General features: G+C 35.2%; 3 protein-coding genes across 3 annotated transcripts; 1 reads left to right on the top strand and 2 right to left on the bottom strand.

Moving 5' to 3' along the window:
• Positions 1 to 384: 384 nt before the first annotated feature.
• Positions 385 to 1,947, bottom strand: LOC7488342 (ATP-dependent Clp protease adapter protein CLPS1, chloroplastic). The gene is made up of 3 exons (XM_002311410.4): positions 1,755 to 1,947; positions 1,159 to 1,309; positions 385 to 864 (listed from the first exon to the last, which is right to left on the bottom strand). The coding sequence occupies exons 1-3, from the start codon at positions 1,816 to 1,818 to the stop codon at positions 603 to 605; spliced, it is 477 nt and encodes a 158-aa protein (XP_002311446.1). The 5' UTR covers positions 1,819 to 1,947; the 3' UTR covers positions 385 to 602.
• Positions 1,948 to 2,564: 617 nt separating this feature from the next.
• Positions 2,565 to 13,297, bottom strand: LOC7483938 (mediator of RNA polymerase II transcription subunit 25-like). Its single transcript, XM_002311409.4, has 15 exons — positions 13,039 to 13,297; positions 12,912 to 12,942; positions 12,475 to 12,538; positions 11,684 to 11,814; positions 9,703 to 9,912; positions 9,542 to 9,607; positions 9,089 to 9,299; positions 8,431 to 8,498; positions 7,435 to 8,301; positions 6,380 to 6,433; positions 6,215 to 6,243; positions 5,070 to 5,138; positions 4,867 to 4,951; positions 3,676 to 3,762; positions 2,565 to 3,484 (listed from the first exon to the last, which is right to left on the bottom strand). The coding sequence occupies exons 1-15, from the start codon at positions 13,134 to 13,136 to the stop codon at positions 2,864 to 2,866; spliced, it is 2,691 nt and encodes an 896-aa protein (XP_002311445.4). The 5' UTR covers positions 13,137 to 13,297; the 3' UTR covers positions 2,565 to 2,863.
• Positions 13,298 to 18,006: 4,709 nt separating this feature from the next.
• LOC7483937 (uncharacterized) lies at positions 18,007 to 22,020 on the top strand. The gene is made up of 7 exons (XM_002312346.4): positions 18,007 to 18,436; positions 18,552 to 18,677; positions 18,912 to 19,070; positions 19,994 to 20,112; positions 20,211 to 20,402; positions 20,494 to 20,584; positions 21,699 to 22,020. The coding sequence occupies exons 1-7, from the start codon at positions 18,167 to 18,169 to the stop codon at positions 21,777 to 21,779; spliced, it is 1,038 nt and encodes a 345-aa protein (XP_002312382.1). The 5' UTR covers positions 18,007 to 18,166; the 3' UTR covers positions 21,780 to 22,020.
• Positions 22,021 to 22,895: the final 875 nt, after the last annotated feature.

Raw genomic sequence — 22,895 nt, 5'->3', positions numbered from 1 at the left:
CTAAGGATGATGATAACACAGCAAAGAGCCTGTAGTTCGTGCTGTAACTAGTAGTGAAATAATGCCATGGCGATTGGGGCTGTGGTTTTCTTCCAGAAATCCAGGGTGTTCACTGATCAGATGATTTCAAGGTGCCTTGATCGAAAGGTTCAGCCACATCATTGCCATGATGGCTATATTAATAAAGACTTGAGTTAGATTTTTGTGTGGAAAAATAAAAAATAAAAAGGGGTCCATAAAAGGTAACAGGTGATTCATTGTGACTGCTCGTTTGGTAACAATCAGGTTATCAAATGGAACGAGTCATTACATCTTGAAAATAAAACCTGTACTGCTAGTTAAACATAGTTCGAGAAAATCAATGGTGATAAGCTAGGGGAAATCTACGTTTAAGCGCAATATCCTGTTTAGAAGATGAGTAACAATCACATATTATAATCCACGTAACAATTGCAGACTGTCCTTTTTTTTTAATTATTCAAAATTAGCAAATCCTGCCATTTGCATCTGACCATCGATGACCAAGACATAAAAACATGGGCACTGCTAGGTTATATACATCTTTTAACAGGAAAGCATAGTGATTTCATCAAAGACTGTCCTCAGCAACCACCACTTGCAGGTTCAATTGAACTCAGAAGTCCATTACCTCTCAGCTGCATGCAGTGCTCTTCAGCATCAGCCTGAGCGCAAATAATCACCACCGACAGGCCATTGTAGTGTGCTTCTTGCATTATATTAACAGCATTGTCAAGGGTCATCCCGGGGATAACTTTCATCAGAACTTGTACAACATATTCACGTTTATTGTAGTTGTCATTGTGCAACATCACTCGATAAGGTGGTGCCATTTTCTTTGATTTCCTGAAGAAAATTTAAAGAGCAACGATATCACCCAGGTAAATGACAGTAGAACGTTAGACGGTACAAAAAAGAATTAAATCAACACCAGTGTTCATTCAAGCGAAAAATGTTCACCAAAGAAATATCCCTGATTTATAATTAAACTTGGGATGATAAGAAGAAGAAAAAAGTTCTCCCTCCCAACTTCCGTCAATCTGAATCCGAACTACTATATGCTCATAAAAGGAAGCTAGAGTTGTTTGATTTAGATCTCATAAAATACAAAACAGGAAGAAAAGCGGTGCCGGCACGTACCTTAAATCAAACTCAGATTCGCGACCGGGGGTGGTTCTCTCGATAACCGGCTTCTCCAATAACCCTCCTCCTTTGCCTGAGCATGTTGTTGATATAGCCATGAGAATCCCACGGTTGGCACATGGTCCTCTACAAACAGAGTTCTTGTCTCCTAGTCAAGATTTTAACAAAACCATAAATACCGGTGACCAATTTTACTTGCTAATGACACCCATGACTCAACTCATACTCCGCTCAGTCTCCACGGGTAGAACATGAATTCAAAAAAACAGGATTTTAAATGTGGTCTTTTTACACCATCATTTCTTAATCCCCACCAAAACTAAGAAATCGGAGCATCCTCTCCTCCATGATTAATCAAGCAAAACATACAAGAAAGAGATAAAAAACAAAAAAACATCCAAAGCAACAAACTACAACCACCCGCAACTTAGAAGCTACAGCATGATGCTTGTTTGTGTATAAATAAATAAATAAAAAAAGTAGACAAAAGTAATAACTGATGGTCGTTATAAAATTGAATCAGACGAGAATTTACAGAAATAAATTTGCGTACGATAATAATAATAATTAAGGGAAGAAAGAGCAATAAGCACCGGGTTTAGGGTTAAAGACGTGATTAGGTGAGAGAGCTATTCTCCCACAAATTGCAGTCTCCATTGTCGCCCCCTTCTCTCTCCCTTCCCGAACTGAGAAATCGACACTGTTTTCTTTTTTTTTCCCCTTTTCTTTTCTTTAAAAAAAAAATAGTGTAAGAGATTTTTTTCGTTTTTGAAAAAATTGGAAACAAACTGGTGGTTGAGTTGGGTTGTGACCTGGACAGACAAAACAAAACATATCAGGAAAAAAAAAATAATAAAAGAAAAATTACATACGGAAACAGTAGCATTAAAACACGTCGTTTTGGCATCCTGATGACCGAAAGTTCTGGTACCAGTATGTCAAAATCTAAGAAACAATATTCTTCGGATATTTATTTCCAGATATGATTAGACAACATGTTTTAATAAGGGATTTTTTTTTACCGGCTTCTTTTCCATTTCTTCCAATATTCGCGGTTTAAAGTATTTTTTTCTTTTATGTTTTAATTGTTAGCATACCGTATGCAATCTCTATTTTGAGCTTTACACAAGATATATATATATATATACAAGAAAAGTTTCCTTCCAAGGCTATATAATCTGTGAGGTTAAAACCACCTACAGCCTGAGTAAGCACCACACCAAGGGCTGAGAGGTAAAATTTCTTTGACATACGAGTGCTGGGGTCCAAAGCTGTTGTGGAGAGAGAGAGGTCCAAAGAGTACTAACAATTAAATTCGGAAGTGTTTGTGATCATCCGACGAGGCGTATATGAACTGCTATCAGTCAATTCACTTAACGATATGAAATAATAAGGAAGGTGAATAAACACAACTGGAAATACGAGCTCCGAGTTAAAATCTTATATAGCAATGATTACATTCTCTAATAGTAGAAATGACTGCAAAGAAACCTAAGAAAATGCAACGCCTCTAGCATTGAAAAGTATCTCTAGCGCACGTGCGCAAACTTGCATCGTTACGTCAAGTAGAAGCTAAGCAAGTCTGACCACGAACATTATCAAGGGATTATTACAATATTTAATGCGCAGACCATCTATGTGAGTGTTACAATCGTTCTCAATTACAAAGGTGCATTCTGCTCCCACAGAATCGTAGTTTTTATTATTGACTCATAAAGCCTCCTCCAGACATGTTTGCTGGCCCTTGTGAAGAAACTTGTCCTTGAGAAACTAATTGTGAACGACCTGGACCTTGAACATAAGTTTGACCCATTCCTGTTCCAACCATTTGCTGCTGCTGCTGCATTTGCTGAAGCTGCTGCTGCTGCTGCTGCTGCATTTGCTGCTGCTGCTGCTGCTGCAATTGCTGCTGCTGCTGCTGCTGCAATTGCTGCTGCTGCTGCATTTGCTGCTGCTGCTGCATTTGCTGCTGCTGCTGCAATTGCTGCTGCTGCTGCATTTGTGGAAGCTGCTGCTGCATTTGTGGAAGCTGCTGCTGTTGAAGCTGTGAGAGCTGCTGCTGCTGCTGCAATTGAGGTAGCTGCTGTGGCTGCTGCTGTTGAAGCTGTGAGAGCTGCTGTGGCTGCTGCTGTTGAAGCTGTGAGAGCTGCTGCTGCTGCTGCTGTAGCTGTGAGAGCTGTTGCTGCTGCTGTAGTTGTGGGAGCTGCTGCTGATGTTGAAGCTGCTGTAGTTGTGGATGTTGTTGTTGTTGCATCTGTTGGTGATGCTGCTGTTGCATTTGTTGCTGCTGACTGGATATTTGTGGCTTAAACACAACCATATCCTGGTTCCACACAGTTTACATCAATTTATAGTGCATATGATAAGTGGTTCATTTACGTCTTATTTTGATGGCTTAATCAAGTATTCACAACAATTAAAAAGGAAAAAGCACATCGATGTGCAAGCCTCAAAACAAAAGGAAACTTGGTTATGCTACTAATTTTCATAACTGATAGGTCTCAAACATCTTACCCCAGGAAAAAGCATCCCTATCAAGCGGCAGGCTTTGTCAGAAACAGAGAGTAGCAATGTCTGAGATGGTAACTGGATTACTGCACACTAGGAAAATGAATAACAACAAATTCAACATCAAAAAAGCCTATCAAATAGACCTATTTTCCACGAGTAAAAGAGCATAGTCCTGAGCTAATTATATCTAAAGTAAAATAGTAATAAGAGAATTTGTACGGCTAGGACTTGAGCAATAACTGCCTGAGGGCCTTTTTCATTTCTCATTCTTTCTTTTCTTTTTTCTTTTAAGAATTAGAGTCATCATCCTCTTAGATTCATTTACATGAAAGTTTTAGAAGAGTTTACAGAACTTCATTGAAAGAGCTTCATAAGGGTTTCGATTATTTCAGACTTCAGACTAAGAAAAAAAGTTTAAATTATTTGAACATTAATAAACTGCAAAAACCCATGCCTATCAAACAACCACACTGGCAGGATTAAAGAACTTTCGACCATGTGTGACGAGGGAAAAGGTCCATACACCCCTGCGATTCAATTTGTTCCACAGTAGCAACTTTCACCAATGGACATTTACTCATGATTGACCCTCAAAGTAGTGAGTGTTAAATCTCACTCAGTGAAGAGATCAGGTTGAGAAAACTTCAATTATGTGAACTTCCTAGGCTTGACTTGATAGCCTCTGCGCAAACACTATCATACCCCTGATATGACTTAACAAAATCAGAGTGCCTAAGCAGACAACTTTAAAAGAACAAAATGAAAGGGGAGAAACGGGCAAGGGTAGAGGAATGAGGGAAGGTTGTTATCAACATCACATGAAGTATGGCATTGATGTGCTACTTGTTTCACATTAACTAATTTGGCAACTCTGCTTAACAAGGCAACTTCTGATTCTGCAATTCTACTCTCTTAAGTTTCTTCTTAGAAATAAAATAATATACAGAGAGTGTCTCCACTATATTTTTATCTTCAGATCCAATTCACTTTAAATCAAGCAAGTTTCAACCAGGAAAGTAATATGTAGTGAATTACAAGCATCAAGATCCATACAAAAACATCATATCACTGAAGTTAACACAGGATGCAGTAGAGATAACTGATGACTGGAATGAGAATTGACCGTGACGTTCAAGAAAATATTAAATTGGAAAGCCTTAGGCTACTTTTTTTGTAAGCATCCAGAAAACTTACAAGCTTCTTCTCTTGGAGTTGTCCAAGAAATCCATGCTGATTCATAGCCCGAAATACTAGAAAATCAGCCTTTCCAACATATTGCCTTTATCAAATAAAGCAACAACAAAAAACACATAAATATAACAAATTCAGGAAGATATGCGAGTGAACAAATAAATGCAAAACAGACATGCTGAAAATCTCAAATAAGCAGCAATTACTTGTTATTCATGTGATCCTGAGATATAAGCCGAACTATTTGCATTGTTGGCGGCCAGTTTGCTGCAAGCCTGAGAATCACACGAAAAACTGAACCAGTTGAATTCATCTTGACAAATATGTATGCTAACAAGGGAAACTAAAAATATTAAACAAAGAGAGAAAAAGATGAGAAGAGCACACACAAAAAGTCCAGCTCAAAAGTTCTGAAGTTGGAGTCGTCTTAAACAATTAAATGAAATCTCAAATATTTTGTCTGCTATAAGGGGTATTTGCAAATAAATAAAATGGTCATTTTTCATACAGTTTATCCAACTATAAATGTTACTTGGAATAGAGTTTTGATTTTCATATCAAAGCCTAATTCCCAGCCCTTGAGCAATCCATACCCTGATCATGATCAATGAGGCTGAGATTTAGGTAATTCTCAAAACTAAACCTGTCCCATTGCTGTTAGTGTTTTTTAACCATGGTTGGATGATAAGATGGACAAAATACAAAGCTCTCTGAGGTAACAAAATAGAATAATGTCCTTTGAGAAACAAAATGATTAAATCCAGCCCTTTGCAAAACATTTGCCAGATGCAGAATAATCCCATTCCAATGATTGTGGGGGTTGATGTAATCATGAAACCTAAATCAACCAGCCTGCCCTTCATTTTTAAATTCAGCCCTAGGCAAAACAGTGCCTGACACTTGAGGGCATGGGTGCTGAAAACCCTAAAGTATTAGATACCTTCCAGTATGCTAGGACATACAGCTACTAGGAATGGGTGTGAAGGACCATCTACCTCAAAGTAAAGCTCGCTGTTCCAAACTAATCATCTGATGACCATATTATGATTTTCTCAAATGTAAACCTGTATTGAAGTATAGTCTCACCATGTTTTTGTAATTCTTTTGAGTCAGTTAATACAATTTCTCTTATCTAAGAAATGTCTTGTTGTCCCAATAATCTCCTGTCAAACAGTTAATCCTTGACTTGTATAGAGCCAACAAATATAAAATAAACACGTCTTTTGGGACAACCAAAGATAATCTAAAAATTTGTTCCCAGAAAATGTAAATTTATGATGTAAAAGACTTTAGGAAACAGATAGTGTAGATTGGTTTTCAGCACAAACTATGTTACTACGCCTGAACTTACGTCTCAGAGGCCGAAGCACTCCTATAACCCTGTATCAAAATACAAGGTATAAGTTCCATGTGTAAAACTAAAACATGTCAAATGTACTAAGATTAATTACTATCAAAAGAAGACTGAAACAGCAGTTTGCATTGAGTGGAGATTTATGAGCCATTTCAAACATACTTCTAGTCTAGTGATAAAGACAGGCTGCCCTTGCCGTTGCCCAGACAAGTTTCCCTGTGTGCAGTTCAAATGTTCAAAATAAGTTAGTGAGTTCATAAAGACACATGTTCAACAGTTCCAAAAATATACATTGATATTGAAGAAAGCTTTTCAAGGGAGTTATACAATAATTAATGATAACAATAATAAATAAATAAATAAAAAGGAACTAAGCAAAATCAATCGATTACTTTAATCATCCAAAGGAGATTTTTGTTATTTAATTTTTACTATTCCATACATAAATGAATGTTCCCGCTTCATTTTGGATTATTTGACCTTTGTCTCATTACTACTTAGCAAACTATTATGAAGTCTAACAAGATGAGACTCGGGTAGTTATGATTCATTAGAAACTATCAATAGATTTTAATTTGAGGAGGTGTTCTGCAAGAAAGAACGTGCAAGTCTTCTCAACTGATGACAGAGGTTATATATCCCCATCGATGGCATCGACACTATTTTTCAACTGGCTTTGGGGTATTAAGGTTAGGGTGATTTGACTTTTCAAAATCAATGAGTCAGCGAAAAGGGAAATGAAGAGTTTTAAGAGTTCTCCATATCCTAAAAGGATGACATAGTTTCATTTTTATTTCACACAGAACAAACAGGAGTAAGGTCTCCAAAGATTTTTCACTCGTACCAGGAAAAAAAAAGGAAAAAAGAAAAGATATAAAGGATGACATAAGTTGTCATCAGATTAGTGAGTTCTGAGCATAGGTTCCATCCCGGCCCCACCCATGACCACCTGATTCAAGGATCATGACATATTTTCCCATCTTTTCATCATTTGGTGAAAATTGGTGAAAAATTGCTAGATGCCATTGCACATATTATGAACCAGGCATGCCAAAAGTCCATATGTTTAGTACAAACAACTTTTCGACAAAAGGAAATAAAAATCTGTTCTTTACTTGAAAATGAAAGTGAAAATTTCCATTACTGGCTAGCAAATCGACTATAATCTTGAACAATGCACACACACTTAGTTAACCCAAAAAAGCAATCAGACTTACCTCCCAAACTTTGACATATTTCGATTGAGCTGGTTGCAAGCCCCCTGCTGTCTGTTGTGACAATGGCAAATTAGCTGCTGAGTTATTGTTTGCACCAAGAGGCTGCATCCCAGATTGTACTTGTTGAGACATTCCTGGAGTAGGAATCATTGTGTTCGAACCAGAAGAGACACCTGAAGCACCCAGACCACTCATTGTGTTGGGGTTTGCACCCATTCCACTTTGTACCATTTGTGCTCCTGAACCGCTCATTGTGTTTGGGTTTGTACCCAGACCACTCATTGCTGATTGGCTGATGCTAACACCTGCGTGAAGATTACCCATTGGTTGTGAAATCCCCCCAAGGTTTGAGTTTCCAGGCATGTTAGAAGTTGCGGAAGTGAATGAGCCCAGACCAGAGTTTGGTGTGATTTGTGTTGTCCCAGTAAGATTCCCTGACCCTGTTATTGAAGAAACACCTGGTTGCCCAGATGAAAATACAGTTTGAGCAGCAGGCACGGAAGACGTCATTCCACTTGAAATCATACTTGACATATGCATAGCCACAGAAGTTTGATTTATTGATGGGAGACCAATAGAAGTTCCTCCACTTAGGGCTGCAGAGTTCATCACTTGCCTTGCTTGAGAAAGATTGTTCAGAATGTTCACGTTAGCTGCAGCAGGAGGCGCAGAACGTGCAGACTGTGTCGTCACACTGACATTAGGTTTCAAGTCCTGCGCATTTTCACCGTTTGTTGCCATATCTTGAGTAGTCGTGGATGGTGATGAAGTCTGCATGCTTGGAACTCCTTGAGATGAAGGGCGTGGAACAGAAGTAATATGGGGAAAAGCAGATCCATTTGCCATAGAAGTTATAGTACTTGGTTCCTGAGAATATAAAATCACAAAAGCTCTTAACTATGTCCATAATGCACAGAAGCAGTGCTATCATAGAAACAACTTTATTTCCTATTAATATGAGAACAAGAACAGAACTAAGGGATTCACTAGACTTACGACTTTCACAGTTGCAGTTGGAAGATTTCCAACTGAAATTGGCGGCCGATTTGTGATAGATCCATTCACTGAAGTTTTGAAAGAAAGTAAGTCTTCCACCAGGCAGAACATCAAAAAGATGAATTTAATATTGGAAGTAAAATAAGCCTAAAACTAGAGGTCAATACCTAAATGCCTCATGGAAACCTGACCAATTTTTTTTTTGGTTTATCTTTAATTTCAAGTGCAATAAAAGTCAACACATTAGCACTAAGATATCATCTTCCACAACAAACTTTAAAGGAAACAACAGATACAGATGCTTGAATCTTGCTGAACTCCTTAGACCTGTGAGAGGAGGTGTACTTGAAGCCTCACATCACATCAATGTATCTGTAGATTTTTGCAGATGAAAATTATGATGGATAAAAAGCTAAGAGCTTCTACAACTGCGTATGACAGTAACATGCTGCCTCCATGAGAACCAATTTTACAGAGGGTTAAAATACACTCTGTAGAAAATGTTGATTGATCCGGTTATTATGTCTCTCTCTCGTGCAAAAATCATGTTAGGTAATTTTCTTCAGAAGAGAGAGCCAGCGAGCAAAAGAACTTAACAAGCCATGCCAAAATATCCAATCACACTCAACAATAATGTAGATTAGATAGCTTAAACAACCTGAAGGAATTGAAGCTGGAAGTGGCCCAGTTACTGAAGTAACTGAAGCAATATCCACTTTAACAGGTGTTTGATTAGAAGGCAAACTTGTAGCTCCAGGACGACTTAATGCAGCACGAGCCTCCATAAAGTTCTCTGAGATCAGCACAAGAAAATGAGGATTTTTTATGTTGTCGACAGGTGGATCTGCTGCTCGGCTGTTGCGCTTCCCCTACATTGTAAAGTGGTGCATTAAGTAGCCTACCCCAGACATATATTCGTGATTTCCACCAATTTCAGAAGAGCAAAATATGCTGCGCACTGTTATTTCAAACACTCTCACCCACCCACCCACACCCCCAAATGATTTTTGTTTTTTCCCTCTATGCAAGAAGCACAGTGCCATATACAAATGCTTTTGCAAGCATCAACACAAGAAAAGAAAAGGAAACCAACTAAAAGTCTCATCCTTACTGCATTGTAGATTAATCTAAGTTTTGGAAGCTGTTTTGGACAGATGACTGAAAGAGAAACCGAGCACTGCAATGAAACTAGGAGTCAGTTTTCACATGGCCAGTAATGCTCATAAACAAGAGAACAATAGTAGATTAGGTAAGAAAACAACATCAATGTACCTGAGGAAATGATTTAGCAACTGTCTCTGCATCAGATAGACGACTTTCATTCTGTGCATCGATGTTTTCAGTCTGCTCCAAATTTTGTATTTGTGGACGATAGACTGGAGTGGGCAATGGGTGAGGGTTACTTGCAGCAATAAGAATACAATTTCTTTGCCCATCTGTATTTGGTTGAGTTTGGTTTCCATTTGGAGTAATAGGGAACATCTGAATAACACAAAAAGGCACAAGCCCAAGGAACAATTTCAAGAAACGTTTTTCCTTGGTGAGACTAACAAAATAAACAAGTCTCGAATCTAAACTTGTCACTGACTCCTTGCAAACCAACCTATGTAATGTTGCAGTTGAGGATTAACAGCAATAAGAAACAGAACTCTTGCAAGTTGCAATAACTATACAATATGTATCCAAGTATGTCATCAAATGCAACAGGCAGGAAACAAGCAAGGGTAACAATAGATGGTCAAGCACATCCTACTTTGCTTAAGAATCTGGCAAATGGTCATTTAGGCAATATAATATTCTTCACCAAGCAACAAGACATGCATATAGTTACTTGGTAGCTAAGTTTAAGAGTCATTGATGGGCACGGTTACCAACCTCCTTGCATGTTACAAGGGGCTCAAGACCTGCGTTTAAGCCCAGACAGGAACAGGACTTGGGTCAGGTCTGCCCCATTTCATAGACTAGCCATTGGCCCAACGCAATAAAAAATCATGCAAAGCCACAAATTTGGGTTTATAACCAGTACTCTAAAGCAATAGGGACAAAGTATGACTGTCGCACTACTTTAAACATTTTAATCAAGGAAGGGTACTTATGAGATGATCTAGAGCAGAGCCTAGTGGTCCTCTTAGATCTTTTATAAAAACATTCCATTGAAGAGAGTATAAATCATATTCACTGCCATTGAAGCTGGTTGTATATACACTAATCACCCTTTTGTTTCCTCTTTTTACAATAGCCACCGTTATTTCATGCTATCTTATTGCAAGGCAATCTTTTGATTTTAAATTTCATGGCCAGTGTCTGTAGGTGTGGGATGTTAGTTCGAAGGAAAAAAAAACGGTGGGATTTCTTCAAGCAAAAGAGCACCATACTAAAGGAGATTATAGTTCAACTTGAAGATGCAACAACCAAAAGAAGTCGAAAAGGAAAACTGGTTGAGATCATGAAAACCATAAAAGTAAATCTTTAAAAAAAAAAAAAAAACATGGCAGCATAAGAATGAATAGTACAAGTAAAATAAGACAACATCCTCAAAATACAAAATGAAAATCAAGAAAAGAGCATTCCGATTCCATCAACAGTTACAAAGAGACTATTCTAAGAGTTCCTGTAGCTGTACCCCACAATATAAAAAAGCAGCGACTTGACAAATAATGAAAAAATGAAAATCAATAATGATATTCTATTAGAAGGAAAAGAAAGAATAATTCAAGAGGGACAGAAGGATATCCCCCTCAAAAGGAAATAATAATCAAAACAAGCATTCCAATTTCAATCCCATTAGATGTCATCTAAAGAAACTGCTCTAGGAGCCACTTCATCCATGTTCCATAATACATTGCAGCAGTTAATTAACAGATGATATTTTCTTTTTCGAGAAAGAACCTGAAAAAATTCTAGATATAGCAAACCCATGTAAGCCATTCTCAGCAAACCTAATCCATGTATATGCCTGTTGGATTGTTGGTCATGCATGACACTTCGCATCCATGTCAATCTCCCCACACCATGGCTTACATGTTTATTCATCGTTAGGTAAAATAGGAAATAACTCAAGTTTCTAATGAAAGGGACCTTAAGCTTCTTCCACACTTTCCCTCTTAGAGGAAAGGAAAAGAAAAGCAAAGCGGAATTGTTATAATAATAAGCTACTGTTCAGGGAAGACCATGAAATACTACTAACCATTAACTAGAAACTGAAAATGTTAAACTCAATAACCTAAAAAAATAGAATACAAGAACGGCGTACCATTAGAGCTTCAGAAAGCCCTTCTGCAATTGCAGCATCATTGAAACCGCCACCAGCAAAAGGAATGGCTGATAGCCAGTGTAAGAAGATGTCAACATCTCTTGTCCAGCCACTACGTTGTACCAGGCAAGCTTCACAAGAAGGATAGAAATGAAACGGATACTCTGTTAGTTTGCCAATTATAGTAGAATAGCAGAAGAAAATCATGTTTCAGAATTAATGCAGCCATAGTACAGACAAAAGACATTCCCTGTCATGCATATAGCAATATTAATACAATTCAAACTTTGAATATTTTGCAATAGATAACAGTAATACAAGAATCTCACTGGCTAGCTAAATTTCCCAAATTAAACACATCTCTGACAGTTTTTATGACTTTTTAGATATGGCGTGAATTAAAATATACATGTGTGTGTGTGTTAAATTAAGGCAACAAGTAAAATTAAGTGCAGAGTGAAAACTTGAAGGAAGTTTGGTATACAAACAACAGGTACATGCATATGAATCTCTTCAGAAAGTTGACTTTCAAGTTTCAACTGTAACTCCAACTCACAGAATGAAATCAGTTCGCAGATTTCTAATTACTTCAAATTCAAATCAACAAACCCTCATGTGACCTTTAGCTAGCCAAAAAATCCTCATCAAAGATCGGAAGAAGATGCCAACAACAAAAAAAACATAAAAATCACGTCTTGTCCCTCAAAAAAGTAGTCCAACATTAACATGTAATAACACATAAATCATGAAAAAATGCCACAAAATATGAATTAATCAAGCAAAACACATACCAGAATATGATCCATGAGAATTAAACGTGACAAGAGAGAGCTCAGCACTAGAAGTAGGGGGCTTCTATATTTGAACAAAAGAAATCACAGAATAAGTGTCAATAAAATATGAAATTTACAGAAAAAAGAAAAAATAACAAACAAGTACCAACAAGAAACACAAGTTCAAAGAAAGCATTCCCATTGCTCATGCCTTCAAACGAAAAGTAACCTTCTAAAATGCATTCAAGACAAAGTAAGCGGAGCAAGATAACTAGATCTAAAACCAGGAAAACACCTTTTCTATCTTTCGGAATTGAATCAGTAAAAAACCTCGTAATATTCTTTCAATAATCTAACTATAATCCAGTTTTTACAGTCAATTAATTATATGGCTAGCATTTATCACTATCCAAATTAATGCAGTTAAAATTTGACAATATAAGATTTTTACTTACCTGCCCTGACGTTTCATTACCACAATAACACCTGCACAGATTGATGAATCCATTGATTAAAAAAACCAAAAAGAAAACCCTAGTTCACAATTTCAGACTATTGTTTTCAATCAAAGTGCCTACATACCTGATAATCTTTTCAAGATAATCAGAAACGATGATCAACCAGAAAGGGCCCATGGCGGCCGTGCCTTCAACGGCCACGATCAGCTGTTTGTCCGCCATACTGACGGTTGCGTATGAGAGAATCGGAGGTCAGGTCGTTTCCGTTACTCAACTGACTGGAGACTAGGTTGAGTCATTAATGAATTGAAACGAGAAAATAATAATTAAAGACCTGGATTATTCATTAATAATTTGATTCATTGCTTTTTTTTTTCTTTTTAATTTTTGGTTTCCCACCAATGATTTAAATAAAATTAGTATTTTGTTAGTTTGTTTTTGTATTTTAAAAATATTTTAAAAAAATGAATTTTTTTATTTTTTATTTTAAATGAAATTTTTTATTTTTAAATTGTTTTGATATATTAATATTAAAAATAATTTTTAAAAAATAAAAAATAAATATTATTTTTATATATTTTTAAATAAAAAAATACTTAAAAAAACTGATATTATACTCCCAAGTATGATCGTGACTGCTGAAGTGCCTGTGGTGATCTATTCTACTTTTCGTGTGTTGGAGTGACGATTGTATGCTAAAACAGAATACGACGTGGTTTTGGTTCTTGTTTTGTACAAGAAGCAGGGGTGATTACTATTTAAAAAAACATTATCCGAATTTTCAGAGTTTTTAAAGATTTTCAAAAAATAAAAAATTCGAGTAATATTGAGAAAATAATTTTAAAGAAATTTGTATGGAGGAAAAAAATCTCGGAATTCCCAAATTTTTTTTGAAATTCTTACATATTAAAAATAGTTTTTGATTCATGTATGTATTAATTAATTATTAATTATTAACCAAAACTAGAGAAGGAGAAGTTATTGTGCCCTGGACTCGTGATACTGTTCCTTATTGGAGATGATTATTTTTTGTTTAGTTTAGTTTTTATCTATAAAAATAATTAAATTGAATTAAAAAAAAAACAACCGAAACAAGTTCAAATCAACTAATTTCGATTTGATTTGGTTATTTTAGAATAAAAACTGAAACCCAACCGACTGGTTTCGGTTTGGTTATTTTATATTAAAAACCAAAAACTATATTGTTTATTGAGGGTTTTTTTATAATTTCCAATGGGTTTGGTTTCAGTTTGGTTTTGTTTTTTTATTTGGCTTGGTTTTTTTTTCGACTCGATTTTTTAATTTTAGGTTTATGGAACTAAACCGATTGATTTTTTAAATATTCTAATCAGTTTTTTTCCAACAATTCAATTTTTTCAGTTATTTTTTTTCTAGTTTTTTCGGTTTAATCAATTTTTTTATTTTTTTCTTACCCCTAATTAGAATAGTATTACAATGACTTTGCCTCTCAAAATAACAAGGGTAGATTAGTCTTTTTAATTTTTTAAAACAGTTAAGTTACTTAAATTCTCTGGAACAAAAAATGTGGGGCTTTATGTTTTTCAAATTTGTTTGGTTAAAATTAAAGTGATTAGTTGTCTCTTGGTGCTGAGTTAACAAATTATCATATAGGTTTTTTTTTTCTATCATGATTTTTTTTTTAATTTTAACATAATTTAAATGTATTTTTGTATTTTAATAATTGTCACACGCGTGCTAAAAGGTGGGTGGCCCCCGTGCCTTTTGAACGACACGTGAAAGGTTGTTTGATTACCAAACGCTATCTTCCGCTACACCATTTAAAATGTCTCGGCACCTTTTACATGATAGAGTGACGCGTGAGCCGAACACACTTTTGGTATAGTGTTAATGGCCATTTCTTTTTTTATCTTCTTTGTTCTATCCTCCTTGGATAGTGCACCAGCCTTCAAAATTTTAAACCAACCATTTCTATTTTCTTTCCTCGACATTTAGTTATCGGCCTTTTAATTACTGTTTTTTATTTTAAATTTTTTTAAAAAAATCAATTTCACCCATTTTATTTTTTAATCTTACAAATTTTATATTCATTCTATTGATTATTGTTTATTTTGTTTGGGATCAATTATTAAATTGTTTTTTTTTTACAATTTCATCATTCTTTGAATTTTTTTCTTATCAAATTTAATCCTTGTTTTTTTAAATGCTATTTTTTGTACTCGTACAAGTTTTTTAAATTGATATTTTTAAAACAGTTAGGGATAAAGTTTTTTAGTTGAACTCGAGTCAAAGATTTCACAAGTTGCAAGTTTTAGAGATTCAACCAGGTTTGCATGGATTGTCGAGGTTTTTTTTTTTCAATTGTTAAATCTATTTTTTTTTATGGATTCATCATTCAACATTTATTCAATTGGAAATTCGGTTCCTATTTTTAGTTGTTTTTTTGTAGAAGTTTCTATTAGTCTTGAAAATGACCCTCATTATCTTGTCTTTTTATTTATCATTATTTGTTGTTGTTGTTTTTTTTACTGATTCTTTAAATTGATATTATTTATTTATTCCATCCTTCAATTTTTTGGAATAGTTTTTTTAAACAATTTACAAGATTATAACTATTTTTCTATTCGATCCCTTAAATTTTTTAATCTTTGAGTTTAATCCACATTTTATTTATTGCTATTTGTTATATTTTTATTAATGTTAAAATTTATTATTTTTATTCTATCCTTCAAAGATTGAGGTTTTTCTACACCAGACTTCGTGATTTTTTAATGATTTCTTTTCTACTTGTCTATTATAATTTCATCATTTGGACTGCGAGATTGATGGTTTGGTTTGGTTTGGGTTGACTTGAATTTTTTTCATGGTTACTCTTTTTAAATTTAATATTTTTTTGCATTCCATCCTTTAGCATTATGTTTTTTTTTTTTAATTAAGACGTGTGATGTTTTCCATATTGTATTTTATTCAGTTATCTCATTCATATGATCCGGATTGCAGAGTTTGATTTGTTGAGTTTTTTTTTTAAGAAATTGACATTCCTTTCCATTTCATCATTCGACACTGGATTTGTTTGAGATTCAACTTTGGCTTCTTTTTTCTTCTTCTTATATCGCTCTCATGACATGGCTTGCATGGTTGCCATGCCTGATCAGGTTCACCCATGTCACTTTTTACTTTTTTTCCTCCATATTAGATTAATTGAGATATTAACTTTTTTGTATTTTTTTAACTATTATTTTGTTGCAAGATATCATGCTTTTTTAACTTTCTTTTTTTTAGAAAAAAAAGAAGAAATTGTTCCTCATGCTAGCTTTTTCTCTTGATTAGGTCTATACCTCTAGCCGCATTCCAGGATGGCGTTTGATAGGTCCTGACATCCCCGACCCGATGAGACGGTGCATGTGCCACCATCCACGATGGTTTAGCGCCGACAACTATTTCTTCCCCCCCTCCTCTCTCTCTCTCCCCACCTAGATTTTCACGCCAACCCCTTAAAAATTCAAGAACAACCCTTTAATTTGTTGGCTCTTCAAATTTGGTCAATTTTCTTTTTATTCTGATTTTTTTATATTGAATAATCTATAAAATTAGCACGCCTTTTCAATTTCACCCCTCTTGCTTTGTTTTTTATTTTTCAAATTCGATAATCATTTTTTTAATTGGTATTTTTTTTTGTCTTGAGTCATCTTTTTAAATTGATTTTTTTTTTACAATTTCACCCTCCTTTTTTTTCCTATCAAATTTATTTTTATTTTTTTGATTGCTATTTGTTTTTTGCCTCAACAAGTTTTTACTTTGGATCGTTTTTAAATTGGTTTTGTTTTATGATTTCACCCTCCTTTGTTTTTTTTTTCCTATCAAATTTATTCCTTGTTCCTTTAATTGTCAATTTTTTTGCTTTGACAAGTTTTTAAAATTTATATTTTTAAATTGGCTCATAATAAACTTCTTGATTGGACCCGGATTCAGGGTTTCATAAGTTGCGAGTTTTTAAGATTTGACCGGATTTAGTATGTTTGCCTGGGTTTGCTTATTTTTTACAGATGTTTTAATTTCACCCCTGTGATTTTTTTAATCTTTAAAATCTAGTCCTTATTCTTTTAATTTCTATTTATTTTATGTGGGATTATTTTTTAATTATTTTTTATTAAATTGCATCCCCCTTGGGTTTTTTATATAATTTTTTATTTTTTATTTTGTATTTTTTATTAATATTTTTTTATTGATATCATCATTCGAAATTAAATTGGTTGAAAATTAGGTTTATTGATTGAATCCAGGTTAAAGATTTCACTCTATATGTTAGCCTTCTATATTTTCTTTTCTATTTTTTCACTCTATATTACAAATAATTTTTAATTTCACTTCTTTATAATTTTTTAATCTTTAGTGTGGTCCAATTCTTTTAATTATAATTTATTTTATTTAAAATTATGTTTTTTTAAAAAATTATTCTCATTGAGTTTTTTTCTGTTAAATTTTTTTCTTAATTTTTTTTGTTGCTTTTTTTTTTCAAGTTCTTTTACGAATATTGTTTGATTTTTGTGGACGTGCAGAGAGCCACTGTACAGTATCCCTGTGACTGGTCTTCATTTTTGTGGATGCAAAGGTAAAAAAAACTTCTCGACCTCCTCACCTTTTTAATACGAGTACAAGGTGAGAAGGATATTCCTTTTTGTTTAGTACTGGCTCAATTCCGAAGGTGGTCGGGTCGTTCGAACAAAGGTGTTTGTTTAGTGTTTGATTGGTTGTACGATTGTTTACGGGCAATTCTTTCTCATTTAGATAATTATCTTTAAATCCAATTTATCAGTGGGTGAAGAAACCAAAATTTGATTTTAAATTTTGAAGTGCAAAGTGCAAAGCTGCTTTCGACTCTTTCTGACCCAATCAGAGGCTGCAGAGTAGTTTTACCCTGGGAGAAGGATCTGTGACTATTTTTTTAATATAAAGTTGATATTTTTTATAATTTTAATCTATTAATATCAAAAGTAAATTTTTTTTTTAATGTAGATGTAATTAAGCATTTTGAATCATTGTTACTTTTTAGCCAATCAGATCTGCCATAATCAGAAAAGATGGGTTGTTGTTAACCACGTGGCAGAATCAAATCCATGCAAATGTGCCAAGTCGCTAGCCATTCACGACCAGAAAGAAGTTTAGTGGAAGAATTCGCGGGAAGAAACACCAGAGCAGAGAACAAAAAAACTAACCTAAAAAACAGTCTTTACTCTGTCTTAATCTTCCTTCCTTAAATTCATTATCATCTCATGGCTGTTCTTGTTCAATACAGTTATTATTATTCTCTTCTCTATAATTCTTGTAGAAGAACAACCAGACCCTTTTCTCCTTTTAAGCTATCCTCACCCACCCGTCTTGATCTATCCTCTTCTTATAATACTCCAATCAGCCACAGTTCAAGATCATTCAAGTTACCTAGAAACAGGTGTCATAAGGTTGTTGTCTCTGAAGAAGAGAGCACTGTTGGGTCCGCTTCTGCTGCCACCGACACTGATGTGTTTAGGCTCACTTACTTAGAGGTGATATTTTCGGTTTCTTCTTCATCTGGGCATCCCTTGCCTTATGCATGATTGATCTGTTTTCAGTTTTTTTTTCTTTTTGAAATAGTATCCATTTCGTTCTTTTTAATTTTAGGGGAATAGCTGGTTGTGGGAGGTAGGTGGGGCTAATATTTTGGTTGACCCAATCTTGGTGGGTAACTTAGATTTTGGAATTCCATGGCTTTATGATGCTGCCAAGAAGGTCCTTAAGAATTTCCAGGTACTGCTCCTTCTAATCTTTGAACTGTTAAGTGTTAACTGCCTGCGGAATTTTGACCCTATGCTCTTTGCCTTTTTAGTCGTCCAAGCATATACAGAGTCAATTTAATTTGTAGCCTACTAGCTATTAAAGTGGGGCTACGCTCGGTAGTGGCATTTTACAATTATTTTCCTTTGTAATTTATTGTGGGAATGATTGTGATTGATGGAAATTGGTAATATAATGTCAATGAAGCTTAGTGATCTTCCTCAAGTGGATTGCCTGTTGATCACTCAAAGCCTCGATGACCATTGCCACTTAAAGACCCTAAAGCCACTTTCTGAATCATATCCAAATCTCAGAGTCATTGCAACTCCAAATGCTAAGCCTTTGCTGGATCCCCTTTTTAGTAATGTAAGTTTCTCTCGATCGCAAATTTTATCTCTCATTTTTGGTTGCATTGACTAGATATGCTTATTTCTTGAGTAAATGCATTTTTTTTTTTAAAATGGGACATGAACATTATCTACCGTTGGAAAGAGATATAAAAGACAGCATAATGACTTTTAAACTTTAAAGCATCAATCTTGACTTCACTAGTATCTATCTAGTCACATTTTTTCCTCAGTAGGATTCTTCTATAAAGTTCTTCTTTCTAAGCACATCATCACCCATGCCATCACTCATGGGAGAAATTATGATCTTTCTGTCCTCGTAAGAAGTAATGTCACATTTCCAGAGCTTCAGAAATTTATTCTGCAGAGTAATAAGCTTCTTTTACTCAATAAACTACTGGACTTGCTACAAGACAAGAGGAAGAGTCATGAAGTTACTCTAGTCATTCTCCCTTTGAAAAAAAGTTCTTGGTTGTGCATGGTCCGTGTATCACAGGCCTGCTTGGGTAAGAGACTACATGAGTGGTTGCAATCATGCGTGTATGGGCGCACGCTTGTTAGTTAAGGCAGACTAAACACTTGCCGATACCATGCAGTCACTTTTCTAGATTTGAGCCTGCGCCATTGTTAGATTGAAGCAGAGCATAATTTATGGCTTCATTATTACATTGAAAAAGCTATGGTCATACCAGTATACCACATAAACATGATTTTGGATGGACTTACAAGGTTTGCCAGTGCATGTGTACTCTCTACTCTCCCCTTCCCAATGTAGATGTTGTGATGAATAATCCATGCACTGAAGTTACTTCAAAACAGTTTGAAGCTTTATGATTGGACATGCAATGCTACGATAAAAGATAATTTGTCATGTATTTTTCATGTAACGATGATTTAATACATCTCATTCAAATACAAACAAGGCCCTCAGATTTCTTTCAGGTCATTTATCTAGAACCTGGTGAGAGTTCTGAATTTGATGCCAGAAATGGCTCTAAAGTTGGAGTTAAAGCAACAGCAGGGCCAGTTCTAGGTCCTCCTTGGCAGCGCCCTGAGAATGGGTAAGAGTTTCTGTGCTTGCAAAGGTGTACTAATTACGTGTGTTATCTATGTTCAGTACCCATTCCAGTATTAAGTGACTATCTGGTTATGAACTCAGATACCTCATCAATTCTTCACGAGGTCAATTAACACTCTACTATGAGCCTCACTGTGTATATAACAAGGATTTTCTTGAGAAGGAGCATGCTGACATTGTTATCACACCAGTCATCAAACAGCTTCTGCCTAAATTTACTTTGGTTTCAGGACAAGAAGATGCAGTTAAACTTGCGAAGTTGCTGCGTGCCAAGTACTCAGCCTGTACCTTGTTTTTTACATCTCTGTTGACGTACTTATTTATGGCTGCTATATATTTTTATTGACTTGTCCTTATTTTCTAGGTTTATTGTACCAATGAAAAATGGAGACCTCGATGGCAAAGGGTTTCTTGCCAGTATCATTCAGGCAGAGGGAACAGTAGAATCATTCAAGGTTTGCTATCTTTTTACCTACAGACTACATAAGTTCTCATAGAGTAAAATCAGTTTAGGGGTGCATGATTCTGGATAATGCAAAAACAATATGGGGTAACTGTGTCATGTTTTAACTATTATGTGCTGTATGAGATGAATTGCAAGGCTAGTGCTCCTAAATTGATGTAGTACAATACGGGAGAGAATAGTAGATTATATAAGGGATATATATTGTTGGAATGCGATGCAAATACTGCTATTTTTCTCCTTTCCCTTATTCTCAACTGAGTACCGGAAGATAAGGAGCCTCTTCATGAATCCATTTTGTGATTTATCAAAAACAGCCTAATCATTGTGACAAAAGTTGATTGTTGTCACTCCTTTCAAGATTTAATCAAACTTTGCCCAAAAGTAGTACAATTTCATAGTAGGCAAAGCTGGGGAAGAAAAAGGGAAAATGAAAATTTGTTCAACCAATTTATTCGAGTCAAGTTTTATTTGAAAATGAAAGAATAATAAGTTTATAATTTGAAGAAAAAAACGGAAAGACAACTAAAAATATCTTACTTTTATGCACATCTGCAATATTACGATATATCGTAAGAACTACAAATCACTTGGTTGTATTTGTGCAAAGAATCTTGTCTAAGCTATGTCAAGTCCAACTGAGTGATGTCAAACTTCTGTGGTGGATATCCCTGTGTGGAAGGTATATGAGCTACATTGTAAATACATAGATGCCATTTTGAGGTTGTCATATTTGTGTGACTGGTGGTTGACTAAATTAATATCATCGTGTGCTGGGGTGTTAGCTAGCTGGGCTTTCAGGGACACTGCGGGCAGATTTATTTGGTGAATAGTCAATATAGTTCTCTTCTTGTTATGTCCTCATATTACAAAAAGAAAATGCGTTTTGCAGTAAGTCAACAATGAATTGCTGACAGTCTGGAATCAGTTCTGGTCTCTCTTTTTTGGGTTAAAATACGGTAGTTTGACAAGCAGCAGCTATATGTCCTCTTTGATTGTTGTAAACATTCTTTTCTAGCCCCAGGATCATTTGTCCTCTCTATTTGTTGAATTTTTCCTGCATACAAAGCTGAACATTGAGGCATCAAAATCTTCTATTTTTGTAGGAGCTTTTAGCGAAGGAACTACCAGATACTCAGGCACTTGAGCCTACCCCTGGTGTGCCGCTGGAAATTTCAGAACCTTGAAATTTTTAAGTTGCTCGTACGGATCATATTTTAGTAAATTTACTGTTTCATCAAATATGTAAATTTCCATATCTCTTTTCTTTCTTTAGCTAGTTGATAGCGTTGAAACGGATCATCTACGACTAGTAAGGGTGAGGGGGTAAAAGACAACCAAAGTAAAGGGAATGATCTCTGTAACTTGAATTGGATTTTTCTTTGACCGTTGAAGTATTATGGAAATTTTTGGCTCCCTTGCTATGTATTACGTGGGTCTTTTCCGAATATTATCTATAAAAATGAATAGAAAATGACTTTGCAATTAATTCATTATTGCTGAAGATGCCTTCATTAATGTACAGTTGTGCAATGGGATTAAGATACAAATTAAAATGTAGTCTTGCATACTTAAGAAGTTTGCCAACCTAAGATGGTATAAAAACTGCCGTGGCAATTTTATACAGAAACTGGAAAATTTTGTTTCCGATTTGTGTTCGTACGTACAGTGCAATCACTGGTGAGTTACATTATGGTTTTGCACTTTCTTTGAAATTATGCTGTCATGTAATTCATTAAAACGCAAGTAATTCTTCAATGATATGTAATATAATTGCTGAGTCTCATGCTTAAGAAATGTGTTCAAGCAATTTAATTCATTCTTTTTTAGTCAAGTCTGGTGACTTGATATACAAAGATCAAGGGCAGGTAACTAGTAGCAGGTAATGTCTGGTAAGCTAAAGTGATCAATAACTATGATAATAGGAGGTGATATCTGGTAAGTCAGGTGATCGATAGCTGGTACTTATAAAATGTAATTTTTTATTGATATAAGACCAACGTGGGATCTCAAAAAAATCTCTGGTAAGTGTTAGATTCTAAATCATTAAAGATGAAAAATGGGTTCAAGCATGCTGTCTCGACCCAAACATGTTGGGTTTGGAGTGCGCTTCCAATCCCGAACACGTTGGGCTCGGGGTGCGTGCCCGAACCCAAGAGAGTGTTGGGGTGCCCAGCCCCTCTGTTGGGCATTCGGCGTGTCAGCACGCCCATCCCAGTACGGGTCAGGCCACCATGCCCGAATTTATATTTCTTGAGTCTCGACTATATATTATGTTTTTTAAAGTGTATTTTGAAAGAATT

This window comes from Populus trichocarpa, chromosome 8, assembly GCF_000002775.5.
Source record: "Populus trichocarpa isolate Nisqually-1 chromosome 8, P.trichocarpa_v4.1, whole genome shotgun sequence".
NCBI classification, from domain to species: domain Eukaryota; kingdom Viridiplantae; phylum Streptophyta; class Magnoliopsida; order Malpighiales; family Salicaceae; genus Populus; species Populus trichocarpa.
This window is presented reverse-complemented; position numbering and strand designations above follow the sequence as displayed.